General features: G+C 42.2%; 2 protein-coding genes across 3 annotated transcripts; both read left to right on the top strand.

Moving 5' to 3' along the window:
• Positions 1–214: 214 nt before the first annotated feature.
• TRIM13 (tripartite motif containing 13) lies at positions 215–1,452 on the top strand. 2 transcript variants are annotated; one of them, XM_086481933.1, is made up of 2 exons: positions 220–1,226; positions 1,290–1,452. In XM_086481933.1, the coding sequence occupies exons 1-2, from the start codon at positions 226–228 to the stop codon at positions 1,450–1,452; spliced, it is 1,164 nt and encodes a 387-aa protein (XP_086338059.1). In that variant the 5' UTR covers positions 220–225. The 2 variants fall into 2 exon arrangements, with proteins under 2 accessions (XP_009959403.1, XP_086338059.1); XM_009961101.2 differs by having other exon boundaries at positions 215–1,452.
• A 1,582-nt stretch (positions 1,453–3,034) lies between these two features.
• On the top strand, positions 3,035–5,889 carry KCNRG (potassium channel regulator). Its single transcript, XM_009961102.2, has 2 exons — positions 3,035–3,684; positions 5,627–5,889. The coding sequence occupies exons 1-2, from the start codon at positions 3,107–3,109 to the stop codon at positions 5,877–5,879; spliced, it is 831 nt and encodes a 276-aa protein (XP_009959404.1). The 5' UTR covers positions 3,035–3,106; the 3' UTR covers positions 5,880–5,889.
• Positions 5,890–16,689: the final 10,800 nt, after the last annotated feature.

The following is a 16,689-nucleotide window of genomic DNA, read 5'->3' as shown; positions in this document are numbered from 1 at the left end:
AATGGATCTGCCCGAACACTGAGCCGTTCTTGTGCCTGCCATCTGATGGCCAGATACCCCAGCTAACTGGATCGGCTGCAAAAACCCAGCTGAGGCTCTGTCTTAAAGGATACTTTTCCTCGCTGACCTGTGTCTCAGGTGGAGATCGGTTTTTGCATGGTTTCCCGGGAGGAGAAATACATTTTATAAGTTCTGTTACCATGTTTCTCTCTTTCCTAGGACACGATGGAGCTCCTAGAGGAAGATCTCACTTGTCCCATTTGCTGTAGCCTGTTTGATGATCCTCGTGTTCTGCCCTGTTCACACAATTTCTGCAGAAAGTGTCTGGAAGGAATTCTTGAGGGAAACGTGCGGAATGTGCTTTGGAGGCCGTCCCCTTTCAAGTGCCCCACGTGCAGGAAGGAAGCTCCTGTTACTGGAGTCAACAGCTTGCAGGTCAACTATTCCCTGAAAGGTATCGTGGAGAAGTATAACAAAATCAAAGTAACTCCAAAAATGCCTGTGTGTAAAGTGCACAGCGGGCAACCCCTTAACATCTTTTGCCGGACAGACATGCAGCTGATCTGTGGGGTTTGTGCCACCCGCGGTGACCATACAAAGCACGTTTTCTGTTCTATTGAAGAAGCTTATTCCCAGGAGAAGCGGGCTTTTGAAACCCTGTTTCAGGGCTTTGAAACTTGGCGTTGTGGAGATGCCCTCTCACGGCTGGATACCTTAGAAACCAGTAAGAGGAAAGCTCTGCAGATGCTGACCAAAGATTCTGACAAAGTGAAGGAGTTCTTTGAGAAGCTGCAGCACACGCTGGAGCAGAAACGAAATGAGATTCTCTCTGACTTTGAGACCATGAAGCTTGCGGTGATGCAGGCCTACGATCCAGAAATCAATAAGCTGAACACAATTCTGCAAGAGCAACGGATGGCTTTTAACATTGCAGAGGCCTTCAAAGAGGTGTCTGAACCCATTATATTTCTGCAACAGATGCAGGAGTTCAGGGAAAAAATCAAGGTGCTCAAAGAAACCCCTTTACCTTGTTCCAGTGTGGACATCAGCCCTACAATGAAGAGCTTTGATACCAGCCAGTGGAATGGAATAAAACTAGTTGATGTGGACAAACTTTCCTTGCCTCAGGAAAACAACACTCTTAAATTCAAGATTCCCTCAATCTTTTCGCGCAGATTTATAGTGAATTCTCTTATTTGCTTGCTTATTCTTGGTCTCACCAGAATGTCCTTCGTGGAGTCAGTCGTTGACAATCTCCAGTGCTGGAAATCTCAGTTCTTTACAATTAGCTTGTCCTATCTGGCAGATACAGTGGAGATAGCAGATCACGCAGTCTTTTACTGGGAACAGATGACAGATGGAGCTTCACTTCTAAGAGAAAAGTGTAAAAACTATACATTGGTTGTACTGGATAATGTTGCACAGTTTGTGTGCAAGTATAAACTGTTGTGAAGTCCCTGCTGAAGTATAAGAACTAAGAGAGATCTGGTGAGGAAAACACAGAACTTCTTAAAATTAATTGTTTTTTTAAGACCTCCAGTGAAAACATTCAAAGATTAAAAATGTTACCAAAACATTCACACTGTTCACATAGTTTGAGCGCTGATAAACTGGAAGATGGAGCTTTGAAAACCACATTATTTCTGGATTCTTCTTTCAGTGGTGATTATGGGAAACTTATTAGCTGTAAATCATTTTTCTTATCAAAATATAGGGCCAAACTGTGTACTTAGTTTAATGCTAATGTAACTGCAGAATAAGATAAAAAGTGTGTGACTTCCTAAAAGGTCATAGTTATTTTTTATTTTTTTTTTCTAACTGGGAGGTGGTTTGAAAAGAGGAAGGACAGCTGTGGTTGAGAAAAGCGCTGTACTGCGAGGCTTGAGGATTGCCTGTCCACAGTAAAATACAGAGTGCATCAGTCGCATTCTGGAACCAGTTTCTATCTGAGGATGTTACTTCTCACTGAAATAGAGATATGTATTTTTGCATAACCAAATATTGTAATTATCCTGTGCATTCAGATTGCTGTAGATATAGGTTGTCTCTCACATGTTCTATACAAAAATGTATCTGCAGGGCAAGGATAAATGCTAGGGGTAAAGAGAAATCAGTTGAGGTTGATAAGAGAAGAACAAGCTGCAAGATAGTACGTACTTTGCAGTTTATTTTTCCAACATCAAATTGTTGGGGTAACTGAGCTGTGTTGTTAGATCCGTGTTTCTCTGAAGCCACACTGTCTTAAAAAGTGGCCTTAATGTAAACAGTTCAGTGCGGTGAAAGGCACGCCCGGGTCAGCCACAGGAAGGCAGCTCGGGCTCTAGCCCCTCAGAGGTGGCAGGTAGAGCAGTTTCTCTCCTGTCCCTCTCTGTCTTTCCAGATTGTAATTCCAAAAGCCAGGAAAAATGATGGGGTGATTCCTTGGAACAGTGCGTAACGTGACAGGAGTATGGATGTTGTTGGTGTTTGGAAGTGCTTTAGCGTTGGAACATATATAGGCTCTTCCACTGTTACTGTACTTTTGTGTACCTTGTTTCAGGAATTAGTTTAATTTTCTGAGTGTATTGACTTGGCCGTAGGATAACAGTGATTTAAAGTGAACTGTAAGCTTGAGTTCTCTGAAGTGCCCTTCTGTAAGAGTGTACGATACTGAAATATATTGCTTGGAGCACATCTAACCTCTTTTTGCAGTGGTCCTGTGAGCAGCAATATATAGAATGGAAACATTCAGTTGACATTTCCGGGAAACAAACGTAATGCATGCCATGCTTCGGGGACATTCATTGGCCTCTCTCAAGGTTTAATAAGTTGTGACAGTCAATTCACTGTCTTCCAGTAGTCCTTGCAAGCTGTTCATTTCAAAAATAAAACATTAAATTCCAAGAACCAAAGTTTCCAAGCAACCAAACCGTGCAAACAAAACTATTGTACATGATATTTACATCTTTGTTGCCTGGGAATCCTGTCACTGCTCCACACCTCACTCCAAACACTTGCTAAAAGCACTGAATGGTTCTTGCAGCAACAGAGACTTTGCAGTTTAGGAAAGATCAAGTCAGAAACGCATAGATCAGAGAGTTACAATTCTTGAGAGGCTGAGAGAGCGATGAGTAATCGAGAGGTGGTCGTTCTGAGCGTGGGAGGTGTGAGATTTGTAACCCGAGCTTCTACCTTGCAGCAGTTCCCTGAGTCCAGGCTGGCACGGATGTTGAACGGTGATGACTGGGAATTTAAACTGGCAAATGGAGAGTTTTTTGTGGACAGAGATGGAACTTTGTTTAGTTACATCATGGACTTCTTGAGGACCCTCCAGGTCTCCTTACCTACTGATTTCTCAGACTATCAGAGGCTGCAGAGAGAAGCAGAATTCTATGGGCTCTACCCTCTGGCTGACCTCCTGAGCCAGGAACACTTGCTGAAGCCGAGGCTGGAGATCTTGGAAGTGCGTTTTTCTCTCCAAGAGATGCAGGCCTTTTTCCGCATCTTTGGTTCCTGCAGTACCACTGTCGAGACACTAGCCGAACAGATCACGGTGTTTACTGGGCTGCAGTCAGGACAGAGCTGGAGCAGCCCTTTTCCTTCTCAGAAACCACTCATTCCACTTCCTTTGGAAAGACCTTCTCATCACGACATGGTTTTTCAGTGTGGTACTGACTACTCTGCTGGTGACCAGTTTGTGGCCAGGTACTCTCCCTAGTGTGACTTCTCATTGTGGAAATGTCTTTGTGACTTCTGGTTCATGAGGTACACGCTATGTGCTAGCAAAGCTCATGTTAAAGAAACTATCGGACAGCTATCTGAGAGAAAAGATGTTTCCTTCTTTCTGCTAGTTCGATGTTATCTTTTTCTAGTTCCGAAATACTCAGCTTAATTTCTGTTACACTGATTTACCTGTTCTTCAGCTTTCTAAAACACTGTTCTCGATGTTTGTTCCTGAGTTCTGTTGGGTGTTTCTCGCTCTCTGCCCTTTCCTCCTCACTTGCTCTCCCAGGCTTTAGAATTTCATAGAATCATAGAATCGAATCGTAGAATCACAGAATCAATTTCATGGCATCAGTGACCTTCTAGAGGACTTGAAAAACATAGAGTAAAATGAAGCAAAGGAAACAAAATAAATAAGAAGTGAAGTACTGGGAAGGCCTAAAATCTCCACTAGCTCATGGGCCGAAAGTCTTTTATATGGAAAAAAGGAAAAAGAGAATGGCTAAACAGGGTTAAAAACACCAGTGGAACTAAGAGAGCAATTCAGGGACTGGAAAGCTTTTGTAGAGCCTTTTACTGGGAGGAGGGGGAAGGGGTAGATTATTAACTATATGCTATACATGGGTTTTCTGTGAATTCAGAGCCAGGTTCTGTTTTTATTAAGATTACTGTATATCAGTGATTTTTGTGATAGCAGTATCATATTGTAATAACAACTTATATTTTTTAAACAAGCTTTTGCTTGATGTCTCTATTGTATGGAGACATGTTCTTACTGTATAAGAAAATGTAAGCTAATTTGTCCTCTGTGGCTGTTAGGACATCTGGGATTTTATGGAAATTTCATTGAAATATTTCCAAAAGGGTTATTCTCTCTGAATATATGAATAAACACAGCAGTCTTTTATTATTAAAAAAAAATAATAATTCTTTTAGCTTTCTTTAGCCAAGCAAGTAAAAGAAAAAACACTTTGCATTTGCGAAGCAACATATATTTATGTGCAAAACCTTAACTTTATAATGTATTACTAATTTTAATGGACTAACAATTGGTTGAGTAGGTTATGGCAACTTAAATAGTGGGGAAAATATTCGTAATTCTTTCCTTTATTTCTTCAGACTTGGTAAAAATTTTCCTCTGCAGATCAATAGAAAAGCTTATCTTGAGTAATGAAACAAGTTGAGTTTGATGATGTTGCTGCTGAATTTCTGTCAACTCAGTCTTTATGGTGACAGACTCTTTCGCCTTTTTTGTGCTGTCCATCAATGTTGTGTACTTCCCTGTGAACTGTGGAACAGTTTCACCCCTATCAGCTTATGTATTTTGTAGTAGTATTTTTACCTGACTTCTGTTCCTCGAAATGTCTGGGTAGATTCTTAAACTGTACTTTATATCAAGTCAAATCATTTGAGGCAATGTGAAAATGATTTTCATACTTGTTTCCACAAGACCTGCTGTACAAGGTAACTTTGCAATAAATGTCACCGTTTGTAAAGAGAGATCCCGTGTAATGAAAAGTGATGCTGTTGCGGTGAATGTGGCGGCACTGCCCTTTCCATCTTACCTGAAACAATGTGGCAGCAGTGTATGGAGCATGCCATTCACCTCTCCTCCGTTAAATGGAATGAGGTGGAGGTTATCATCACAGCTCTTTCTTAAGAAAGGGAGTTTTGGTGTGGGGGTGAAAGAGAATGCAACCAACATGCAACTGGGTGATCTGAAAATTACTGTTCTTATAATGAGGGAAAGAGTTAAATTGTCCTCAGAGGAGGAAAAACATGTCTGGAACCTTGGTTGCTGTAAACCCGTGCAGCTGTGCTAACCTGCACCATCTGAGGTCCTGGTTTGTTTTTTAAAAAAAGATTGATTCCATCCTTCAAGAAGTAATTAAAGTGTGTTGTAACTGCTTTTTTCTTATTTTAGGTATGTGTCCATAAAGCCCGATAACAGAAAGCTGATTAATGGTACTAATGTGCTAGGCCTGCTGCTTGACACTTTACTCAAAGATGGATTTCGCCTCATAAGCACCAGGACAGTCTCCAGTGAAGAAAAAGTGGAGTGCTACAGTTTGGAAAGGCTGCAGAGGCCAGCAGGCCTTAGCGTCCTGGCAAGCCAGACCTCAGGGAGCTCCGGGGTGGCACAGGCAAAGAGAAGCCAAGTGCAGAAAGGGAAATAAAAGCTTTTCCTTTTCGTCTTCTGAATGTGGAAGAGGGGTGTGTCAGCACCGGTGCCCTTTTTTTGTTGGGTTGTTTGGAACGGCAACTATTGAGGGAAGTTACAAACAAACAAATTTTTTTTTTTTTCAAGTATTCAGAAAAAAAAATTGCTTTCCTGCCTTTTACAGCTCCACCCTCTTCAACCCTAAATAAAAGAACCACAGATTCAATACTAGTTTTGTGGACCAGATTCCAGCATTTTCAAGGGTTGTTTTTGTTGTTTTTTTTTTTTTCCTGTGGCTAAAATTTATATTTTACAGCAATTCCTTGTAGAAAATCGTTTTTGAGTTCTGTGCTAATCTCTGAGTAGATTTTAAATACATGATAATACATGAAGAAATAACAGCTTGACACAACTGTCATTCCACCAGTTTGGAGAAGTGGCTGGAGGAGGAATGCAAACCTCAACGGTTGAATATTGCTTCTACTTTCAAAAGGTACACGTACACTGATTCGTTACACTGATGGTAACGAACCATCCCGAGTTGTATTGGTGTGTGGCTCCAGACATGAGAAAGTGTCTTTGTGAAGCCACCACTAGTGTCCGTGAAACAACGTGTTACTGTCTCTTGCAGAATACTCCTCTGTCCCCCCACTCCAAAGGCATTAAGCTGCTCGTTGGTGCTGAGAATTGAATGATAAAGGTCTTTATGAACAAAGGGTCAGTTGATTTTTAGAGCTATAACTATGAAAATGTGATAAACAGTCCTTCAGATGGAAGACTTAGTACAATTTTAAGCAAAATTGGACAAAGGATTTCTTAACGCCTGTTAAGTGCAAAACATATTTAGGAGGAAGGCTTGGCGGAAGTGGCTTTAAAAGCCTCAGGACTGTTAGCCCTGTGCAGTGCTTCGTAAAGATGCCAAAATTACCTCAGGTACCAGGAGAGGTAAGTTAACGAGGCCTTATAAATTAAGAATCTTTTGTCCTCCCTTCAAGACAGGGAAAGAAGTTAGTGATAACTTCAAGGATTCATTATTTGAGTCTGATTTTTTGCTGCCGATAAACCACCATCTTTCCAAAGTTACAAACAGGTAAGTGGAGCTTGTTTGGGCTTTCTTGGCTGATTAATTAGATCTGGCTTTTCATTACCTTTAAAATGTGAATTTATTACTTTATTTGCAGCACTTAAAAATGGGGGGGGGGGGGGGGGATGGGAACCACCAGCCTGTTTCTTGCCCTTAGAAGTTTCAGTGAACTGGATCTTCCTAGACTGGTGGTGCCATGACGGGACATCTTTCTTCTGCCGCCACTGCAGTGCAGTTTAGCTTGACACAAGTCAGAAGTTCAGCGGCAACAATGAGGTCCTCTTTGCTTGTTCTAGAGCTTTCTGGGTTGAGAATAATGTGATTATGGGACTAGATCTCCTAAGCCGCTTACAGGTTGTGTAATGTAATAACTGTTGAGGAACACAAGAGTGGATGCTTTCAGTTCAAATGGGATTTTTGTGTCAATAATGTCAATATGTTCATACTTGACTTGATACAAGACGTTTTTTACAGTGAGAACCATCATTCACTGGAACAGCCTCTCCAGGGATGTGGTGGAGTCCCCGTCGCTGGAGGTTTTCAAGATGCAATTGGACAGGGTGCTCGACAATCTCATCTAGGCTGCCTTTCCCACAGACGACTGGACCAGATGATCTTTTGAGGTCCCTTCCAACCCGGGCTGTTCTGTGATCCCACAAAGGCCTTCTGTGAAGGTCTGCGTCAGAAGGCCTGTCATGGTGGACTTTGAGGTCAGACTGATGTGTTTGGGTGACACAATGACTGTCCCGACAGGTTGCTGTACTACAGAGACAAAACTACTTGTTTTCCTAAGTTCATTTTGAGGTCCATGTACTGACTTTCCAGAAAAGTTCCCATTCCTCAAATTGGGATAAAACTGAAACCAGTAATGATGAGCACTGAGTGAGTCAGTGACTGTGAATATTGTTGGTGAAGAGACTTGCCAATAATAGCAAGAAACGCATGACAAAAGTGACAACTTTTTACAGAGGAAGGAAAAAAATGTGGACTTGAGGCTGTATTTAAACATCACACCTTAAATGGTCTCTGATAGCAGCAGTGTAAACTAAGCGAGAGTAGTTTCAGAACCCCTTGTGGTAAAATTAGGCTACTTCACCTGCCACAGAAAAAGTGTGTTTATTTTCCTTGCTGTAGTAGCCAGGATTACTTTTTTAAAAATAACGTGAAAGAAAATATTTCCATTTTTAAAAAGCCCTGGAGTTTTAATCTATGCCATCACTTGTGCTCCACGGCTTTGGCAAAGTGAGTGTTTGGTACAATAATTCCAGTAACAGCTTGTGATGAGCTAGTGCTGAACACTTTCTAGTTACTCTCATGGGTTAATTTTTGTTCAGCACAACACCATTCTATGAATTTTGGCTCTGGAAAAATACAGCAGTGCAAGCTCCTGTCCTGTGAAGAGCCATACATGCTTTACCTTGACTTCATGCAACAGCGTGATACAAGACTATGCATCTTTTTGAAGGGAAGCATGTGGCTGTCAGCAAGAGTGGAGTCCCAAAGTTCTACTAGTGTTTATTCTTACTTAGTGCTGAACTAAGAAGTGTCACCTTCTGTCACTTGTGCACCTGCAGAGAACATGACTAGGCTCTTATACAATGCTTTTGGGGTTTGGTTTTGGGTTTTTTTAACTAATAATTGCTTAAATAAGTTTGAGAGCATGCGTGTGCATGTGTCAATAACCTGACAGAAATTTGTTGAAAGTGTCTGACAGACCAGTAGCATAATAGCGTTCCTATTCTAGTAGGAATAATGACTTTTAACTGAAGATAACTTGGTATTAAGCTGGTTCTTCAAATGAAAACTCCTTTCTGGATTTCTTTATACAAAAGTGGAAGCAGCGATGGTAGAGCTACAGGTGGTGTAGCGCTCAGCTACCACTAAATGGCAGTAATCACAGGGGAAGAGGTGAAGGTATGTTCGTTTGCAGACAAATTAATATAAAAATAGCATCAGTTTACTGGGATCATCTGCAGCTGGCCTGAGTAGCTGCTGCCCTCCACTTGCAAGATTATTTATGCTACTGTAAAGTGTTGTTGAACGAGGATGGCAATTTTTGTGTGCCCTCTTTGGAGTGGTGTGCAGTGTATCCTGCAGGCACTTTTAGAAGTAGCGGCCAACATGTTTACTGCCCTTCTGAGGCCCAAACAGGCAGGGACGCAGCAGGGAGCAGAGTGCATGGTAGTTCACAGTGATGCGTTTCCACAGAAGGTAATGGTGGCTGTACAAGCAGCAGTGAATTTGGCTGATGGGAGCCCAGATCAGCTACCAGTCTGAGGGATTTTAAAAGCCCTCTGGTCAAAACCAGGATATGTGTTAAACTGAGTACTTTCACCCAAATCTTGGCAGGCAAGTCAACTCTAGTGTCTCACAACACGATCTCTGCTGGACTAGAAGCGTAGGTGGTCGTGCTTTTACATATGACAGAACCAGGAGCTCCAATCGCTCGCATCTAGCTCTATTTTTGATTAAATAGGAATGGGATTTTGAAATATTTAGGTGTTTTTTCCAATGAAGTTGGAATTTGTGATCCCTGACATGATCCAATTCTTCAAGTCATTGCCAGCTTTCTCTAGAGAGTTCATTGTTCCTGGGAAAGTGCAAAATTTGCTGATTTCAGTAAGCTTACTGCTGTATTTGCCTTTTTATTCTTCTTTGGATTCAGCAAAAATGTGCAAACCGTTCCACTGCCTGAGGTGCTAGAAATAGACTGCCGTGGTGCCGGGGGGCAGCCCTCCTGCTCACTTACAGCCAGCAGTGAGCTCTCTCCTGCTTTTTGACACACAAGTGGACTGCCAGAACTGTACAATCGCTAGAGGGAAAGGAAACTGAACAGTAAGGTAACACTGTCATTCTGTCCTGCACGGGCTGCAGTTTACATGACAGAAGCAGATGTTCTAAAAAGAGGTGATGGCTTGCTGGATTTGCAAAAGGCAGATGCTTCAGAAAGACACGACCTCATGTGTCATATTTTTTTTTCTTATTTTAACCACTTTTCCCTCCTTTTTAGTTTGATTTCTTCCTGTATTTCTGTATTTAACAGTGTCAAGGGCTTTACCAGTCTGGCAGTCCTGTGGTGCCTGTTGGATATCCCGACAGGATAGATACACCACACTCTTTCTGTCCCCCTGTTCTTGCACTGTTTTGCCTTCCTTTTGTAGTGATTTTATGCTTTTAAGTAACTTTTCGCCTGCTTCTTCACACACTGGGAGTTCTCTTATGTCCTTCTTGTCTCTCCTGGGGACAATGTAATTTATTTACCACCTGAATTGTTCAGTCCTCTGCTGATACTGTGAAATATCTTCCTGTTCTTTGGGTATTGATTTCAATATGACAATTCATGAGGGTTTTGTTCCTTTAGGAAGTGCAGTTACTGCATTCTTAGAGGTTCTGCAGTCGGTGCTCGTAAGATTGTGTAATTGATTAAGAATAGATGTATAAATAAAGCTATTGCAATTGCTACTGTGTTTAGACTAAAAAACCCCGATCTCTTAGCACTGGCTGTAGTACTGGGAAGTTTTCCCCTTTACTAAATAATTCCAAACCATTCTTCACTTCCCTGCATAATTGAATCTCATGGAAATAGTGGAAGACTCCACCCTAAGATGCAGTCTATGAGCAATTAATAGCCATAGGGCAAAAGGATGATGCTGGGGAAATTGTGTCCTGCCCTGCTTCTGCAGGTTTGCAGACAGGGCTAGTAACTTCTGCTCTGGCTTTGGAGAAACTTTTCTCCACATTGGGCTGTTCCCACTTTTTACCTATTTTGGTTGGTTTCCAGTTTTCCAGTGCTCAGAAATAACTCGTTTAATCTGAGCTGAGCAAGGCTGATGTGCTTTTGTCTATCTCTGGAGGGGAAAAGTCTAAAGTATATCCAACACACAACCTGGGCAATACTTCATTTTGATCCACAGCTGCATTCAGGACCAGAAAGCCACCAAAGTGGATCAGGAGTCCTGTCTGAGATCACAGTGAAATGTTCATAAATTAATTAATTTTTTTAAAAAAAAATTATTCCCAGATTGCTGGAAAGTGTTATTGAATGTTCATTGGGAAACAAGCTGGGAGCTATCCAAGAGGGGAGGGAGACTCATTGCCTTTTACTCCTTCCCTCTGATTTGTGCTGAACCATTGCCAGGCTTTAACTTTACAAGGTTTATTTTTATTGATTTTCAACAATAAACAGTGGGACTATCTACAATAAAAGATTTACAGTGCATCACAAGGAAATACAACTCCCTACCAAATATTATATTGATCTATTCCCAGATGCTACTGAAACAGCATATAAAAGCCCAAATGAAGCCCAGTGATGGAGAACTTCCTCTCTCTAGTGACAGATGCATATGACTGTTACGTCTTCAGAAAACAATAAAAGGGAAGGGAGTGACTCTGCGTCTTTGACCGTATCTTCAGCAGCCCAGTTAAATCTGTCAACTCAATGTAATCCACATAAATAAAACCAAGGGAACTGCTAGTGCGTCTGAAGATTCTCATTCTTTGAAGCTGCCTCTCCTGCTGCAGTCAGGCCATAATTAGTCACAGAAGGCCTTGTTGTGACTAGTAAATGGATGGACCAACAATGATTTGAATAGCCTGGAACCGGCTGGAGATATGCCTGGAGCCCTGAATATTCTCAAATGGGTGGGAGGGATGTAAATCACTAGTCATCGTATAAAATACAAATAAATCTGACTTCCATTAAAAAAAAAAAAAAAAAAGGAATGTCAGTTTTCTAGATCATCGTGTAGTCTCTGCTGAAATAACCCCCTGAAGTGTGATCATCTGATGTGTAAATTTTTCCAAGAACCCTTCCTCCAGTTCTACTCTGTTTCCATTCTAACGCAATCGTTCAATAATTGGTGGCTTCTTTCTGGTCAGAAGAATGATGAATGTAGCCCTAAAGGTTGGAAACAGTAATGGGTACAAGTCTGCTGTAGAGAATGAGTTTAGGGCTTTGCTTTCTAAGCAAGTTTCTGCTACACTAGTCAGCTGAGTGGTTGCTGAAACTGTGAAGAATTACACGTTGCAACATTGTTCCATCTTGATTCTCCATTGGAAAAAAAAAAAGGCAATAGATTGGAAACAACGTCTCGGGTTTTACTAGCATTTTGGAGGCAGGAACTCAGTTTTCTTTGAATTTCAAAGGCAGTTTGTAGCTTTCATTGAGGGCCTTCTGAAAAGACTAGTCTATGGTTTTGGGTTTTGTTTTTGTTCCCCAGTGATAACTAAACTGAGTAATAAAATAATTGCTGACATACCGTTTTATTTACAATGCTGTATTTGACAATAAACAGAAGGCATGCTGCTCCTTCTAGCCTTTAATCTTTGCGTCTTTTCACTATGTCTTCAGCTTGCTCCTTGGCCTGGTCACTGGTGGGGTAGAGGAAAAGGCCATGAGATAAGGGCAGGCAGAGATCCACAGATGGCAGCAAACTTGCTTCTTTCCCATTACAGACAGGGAGTTAAGGAATAAAATTTGGCTGGAAAGAGTCACAGCTCTCGTGGGACCAAAGAGCCGCAACTTATTGTATTGAAGGGAGGACAGTTAACAGAGCTGTCAGACATTTCAACACCACCAGACAAGGAAAAGCAGATCTTACAGGGGTGAATGAATGGGTGGGTGACAGCTGATAGGGTGATAGAATGTGGAAATGGCACAGAATGACTTAGGTGAGAGACTCAAACATTTGTGAGACTACAGGCACGTTTTATCTTTTCCCAATGTGTTAGCAAAGTGGATCTGCAGAACGCCTTACGTCAATAATTTGCATACCTGAAGAACAAAATCTCTCCCAGTGGTCATTTCTGCATCTGAAGTGAAACATTGCAGGATCCAGACATGAGATGGGTCAGTCGATACCTCTCATCTGGAAATGGAACCCAAGCTTTTGGTGGCTGAATAGACAAACTCTGTAGATCAGAATTCCAGCACTGCTTTAGCAGCACTGGGGTTATAAGTCTCCTGGATGTTTACTGGCTATGTCCTGTTGGTGGCCTTAGTTTCAATTCCAGTTGCAGTACGGTGAGCAGTAACCCTATTAGTAAGTTCCTAATTTTCCATAAACTGGAAATGTATCTTCTGAAACAGACTGGTTTACGTTGTGTTTTCCCCGTTTGCAAATCGATCCTTAAGCCACATAATTTTCTTTTGCTACCTATGATTGTTCAAAACATTAACTTCTGAAGATGGGCCAGTAAACTGTGGATCCCTGGAACACACTAATGACTTAATGATTAATATGGCCATGTCAAGAATGTAAATGAGAAATAGTAACTGCATGGCCCCTGATGTAGCAGAGATCCTTCTCCCGTCTTTGGTTAGGCTAATGCTCTTTTCTGCTGTTAGTGAGTAAGAGTTTTCTTTGACAATTGGAAGTGTGATAGTGCAATCGAGAGCTCACTGGCGTTCATAAGCAGTCCTGAAATCTCTACGGATACATGCGGAAAAGCATGGGCAAAAAAATCATCTTTTTGCTAGACTCATTTCAGAGATTCTCTGCAGAACTTGGCTGGAAAATGCACTAACAGGTACAGGGACATGCAACTGCTGCGTTGGCTATGGCCTGCCCTTGTAAGCTGTGGCAGTCTCTTGTGCTTAGCTATTGAAAGCCTGATCCGTGCTCTCATTGAGCTTCTGAGACTGAATAGAAAAGCTGAACATCACGTGAAGTCATCCAAGGCTAGTGGAACATCAGCCTGCTATGGTTTTGATCATCTATATTCTGTGGAGGGATCTATAGTGACTTCTTATCTACCCCCAGCGCCAAGATAGAGCCATGAGTGGAGGATCTAATGGCAGTTCTTAGGAGACCATGTCTGGAGCATTCAGGATATGAATATGTGGATTTCTGTTTTGAAACAAGTGGTGACAAGCACACAGGTCTTCTACTGGAGGCAATGACTCCTGCAACAAAAACCACACGGCTCCTTCAGGCTGGGTGGATAACAATGTGGAAATAACTGTTTTGAAAGCTCAGAGCAGGGCTTTTTAACCTGGTAATGAAAAACTGCTAGTCAAAAACATTACTCCCTATCTGACCTCTCAGATGTATGTATCCACAGCTCTTGAGATCTGGGACAGCCAAAGCTAACACTGTACTGGAATTGAGTCATTAACAGCTTTTCCCCTCCCTTTTTAAAAGATAGAGCAGGATCTTTTTTCCACAGGAAAGGAAGTGATGTTACTAATGATCTAACGTGCTCTCATTAAAATGCCCTGGGACAGACCAGAGTCAGAGTGACTAAAACAGAGCACCCAAGTCCATCTCTGTGACAGCTGGTAGGCACTAACTAACCTGTTATAAAACCATTTCGGTGGCTGTAAGGAAAAGCTAGAAGTTTAAAAACATTCTGAATGTTCCAGATCAATCAGTCAGACACTGCCATGTTGATGAAAGAAGCAGGTGAACTGCTACACAGGAGGAAGTTGGTTCTTTGGTGTCAATTTTTGCTGTTATTGGAGGCAGCTTTCCTTCCAGAGAAGGCTGTCCTGAGACAACATTCTAGTCTGATGGCAATTGGTAATGGTTTTAGTACGTGGTAAAACTGTCCTGCCAATTGGATCTTTGAAGGCTTTGTACTCATAGGGTGCATGTAACGAGTCAGGAGCTGCCTTAGTGTGAGAAACAGAGAATGAAACGTAGACACAGACACTACTATAAGAGCTGGTGACATAGCAACAACAGGCTTTCATTGAAGGCTGAAGTCAAAGGTCCAGATGGCACCTTGAGGGCCCTCGGCGTTTAAGAAATGTCAATAAGAATATAGAGATGCTGAAAGAGTTCCCACCTCTATAAGCTACCCTAGTGTGAACCACACCTGACCTCTCTACCTAGCATAGGATGTCCAGGTAAAGAGAACCATACAGAAGAACCTTTCAGTCCTCTTCTGGCTCTGACAGAGCACAGAAATACTTCCTATGGAACTAGCCCTACAGGATGCTGGAAACTTACCAAAAATGATCTCTTGGTACCAGCAGAGTAGAGAATGGTTAAATTGATACTGAAGGCTACACAACCGTGGAGGCTTATAAGGGGCAATTCTGAGCCTGATTAGACAGTGAGGTGCTGGATGGCTGTGGTGGGTTGACCCTGGCCGGATGCCAGGTGCCCACCAAGCTGATCTGTCATTCTCCTCCTCAGCAGGACAGGGGGGCAGAAAAAAAGATGGAAAAAACACCCTCATGGGCAAGACAAAGACAGTTTACTAAAAGCAAAAGCAAAGGTCATCCACAAAAGCAAAGGAAAACAAAAGATTTATTCTCTACTTCCCATCAGCAGTCTATGTCCAGCCACTGCCCAGCCCGGGGAGCAGGGCTTCAGTACTGGTAGTGGTTGTTTCGGAAGACAAACGTTGTAAACAATGAATGCTCCCCCCGCTCTCCTCCTTTCTCTTCACTTTTATTGCTGAGCAGATGCCATATGGTATGGAATATCCCTTTGGTCAGTTTGGGTCAGCTGTCCCAGCTATGTCCACTGCCAAGATGTTGCCCACCCCAGCCCACTGGTGAAGGGGGAATGTTGGAGAGACAGCCTTGATGCTGTGCGAGCACTGCTCAGCATGAGCCAAAACACAGGTGTGTTATCATCACCCTTCTAGCTACCAGTACAGACCACAGCATGACAAGGGCTGCTATGGGGAAAACTAACTCCATCTCAGCCAGACCCAATACAATTCCTCTGTCTGCTTGCAGCTGAAGGATCCAAAGGTGATTCGACCTTGTCAAATTTAATTTTGTCATTGCTACTGACAATTTCTGCTCTAGCATCACGGCTGCTGAGGGATTGAAGAACTGCAGGCCACATATCATGAAATATAGGTAATTCCAATAGGTAATTCCAACTCTGCATCTTTGGACAGCCTGGTGTTCCCAGGTTTGAGCTATGCTTAACTTCAGAAGGATTTATGTAAGAGAAAAATCAGGATCTGTTTTGCAAATGTTCTGTTCCTTGTCACCCTCTAATCAAGGTCTGGCCCTGTTAGGAGACTTGCTGACAGCCTAGGGCAAGAAGTGGGAACAGCAAAAGAGTTCTGGTCTTTCTCAGTGTTTCTGCTCAGGCAAACTAGAACCAGAGGCCAGGTGCCTGTATCACTTGTGACATCTTGAGGCAAGATGTTTTGCTTGCTTGGCCTTCTTAGGAGACTCATGTGATGCTCATCAAGCCAAGTATCTTATGCAGATAGTCTTTAATGACACCACTACATTACACAGTAAGTGTCTAGGGAGGACGTGCTCATTCATGGGGTATGCACTGATATGGAATTCCTCCCAGGTTAAAGCAGTTTCTCCAACAAAAAAATAACAGAAATGCTACAATTCTAAAGCAGTGCCTGTGCACCAACGCACAAACGCACACAGGGAGAATTCCAAGTATTCTTAAAGATATTAGAATCCAGGAGGTGTCTTGGTTTTGTCTATGTAGTACCAAGAGGAGGAAATTGGCAAAGGTGTAGAAGCTCAATATAAATTATTTGGTTTTAATATAGAGGGTGACAGAGAAATTCCTATCCCAAGGACATGCTTTATGGGGAATTGGAGTAGTTTCACCAGGCCTAGACGTCTCAAAGGAAGAGCCTGTTGGCAGCCTGAGAAACTCAAACACTATAAATCACCAGGACCAGGTGCTACTTTTACAAGAACTCTGAAATAAATGTGAAAAAATAGAGATTCGGTTAAGAATTTGTCAATTACCATTAAAAATATCCACTGCTCCGGACAGCTGCTTATAGCCAAAGAGAA

This window comes from Leptosomus discolor, chromosome 1 (genome assembly GCF_034619465.1).
Source record: "Leptosomus discolor isolate bLepDis1 chromosome 1, bLepDis1.hap2, whole genome shotgun sequence".
Lineage (NCBI taxonomy): Eukaryota > Metazoa > Chordata > Aves > Leptosomiformes > Leptosomidae > Leptosomus > Leptosomus discolor.
This window is presented reverse-complemented; position numbering and strand designations above follow the sequence as displayed.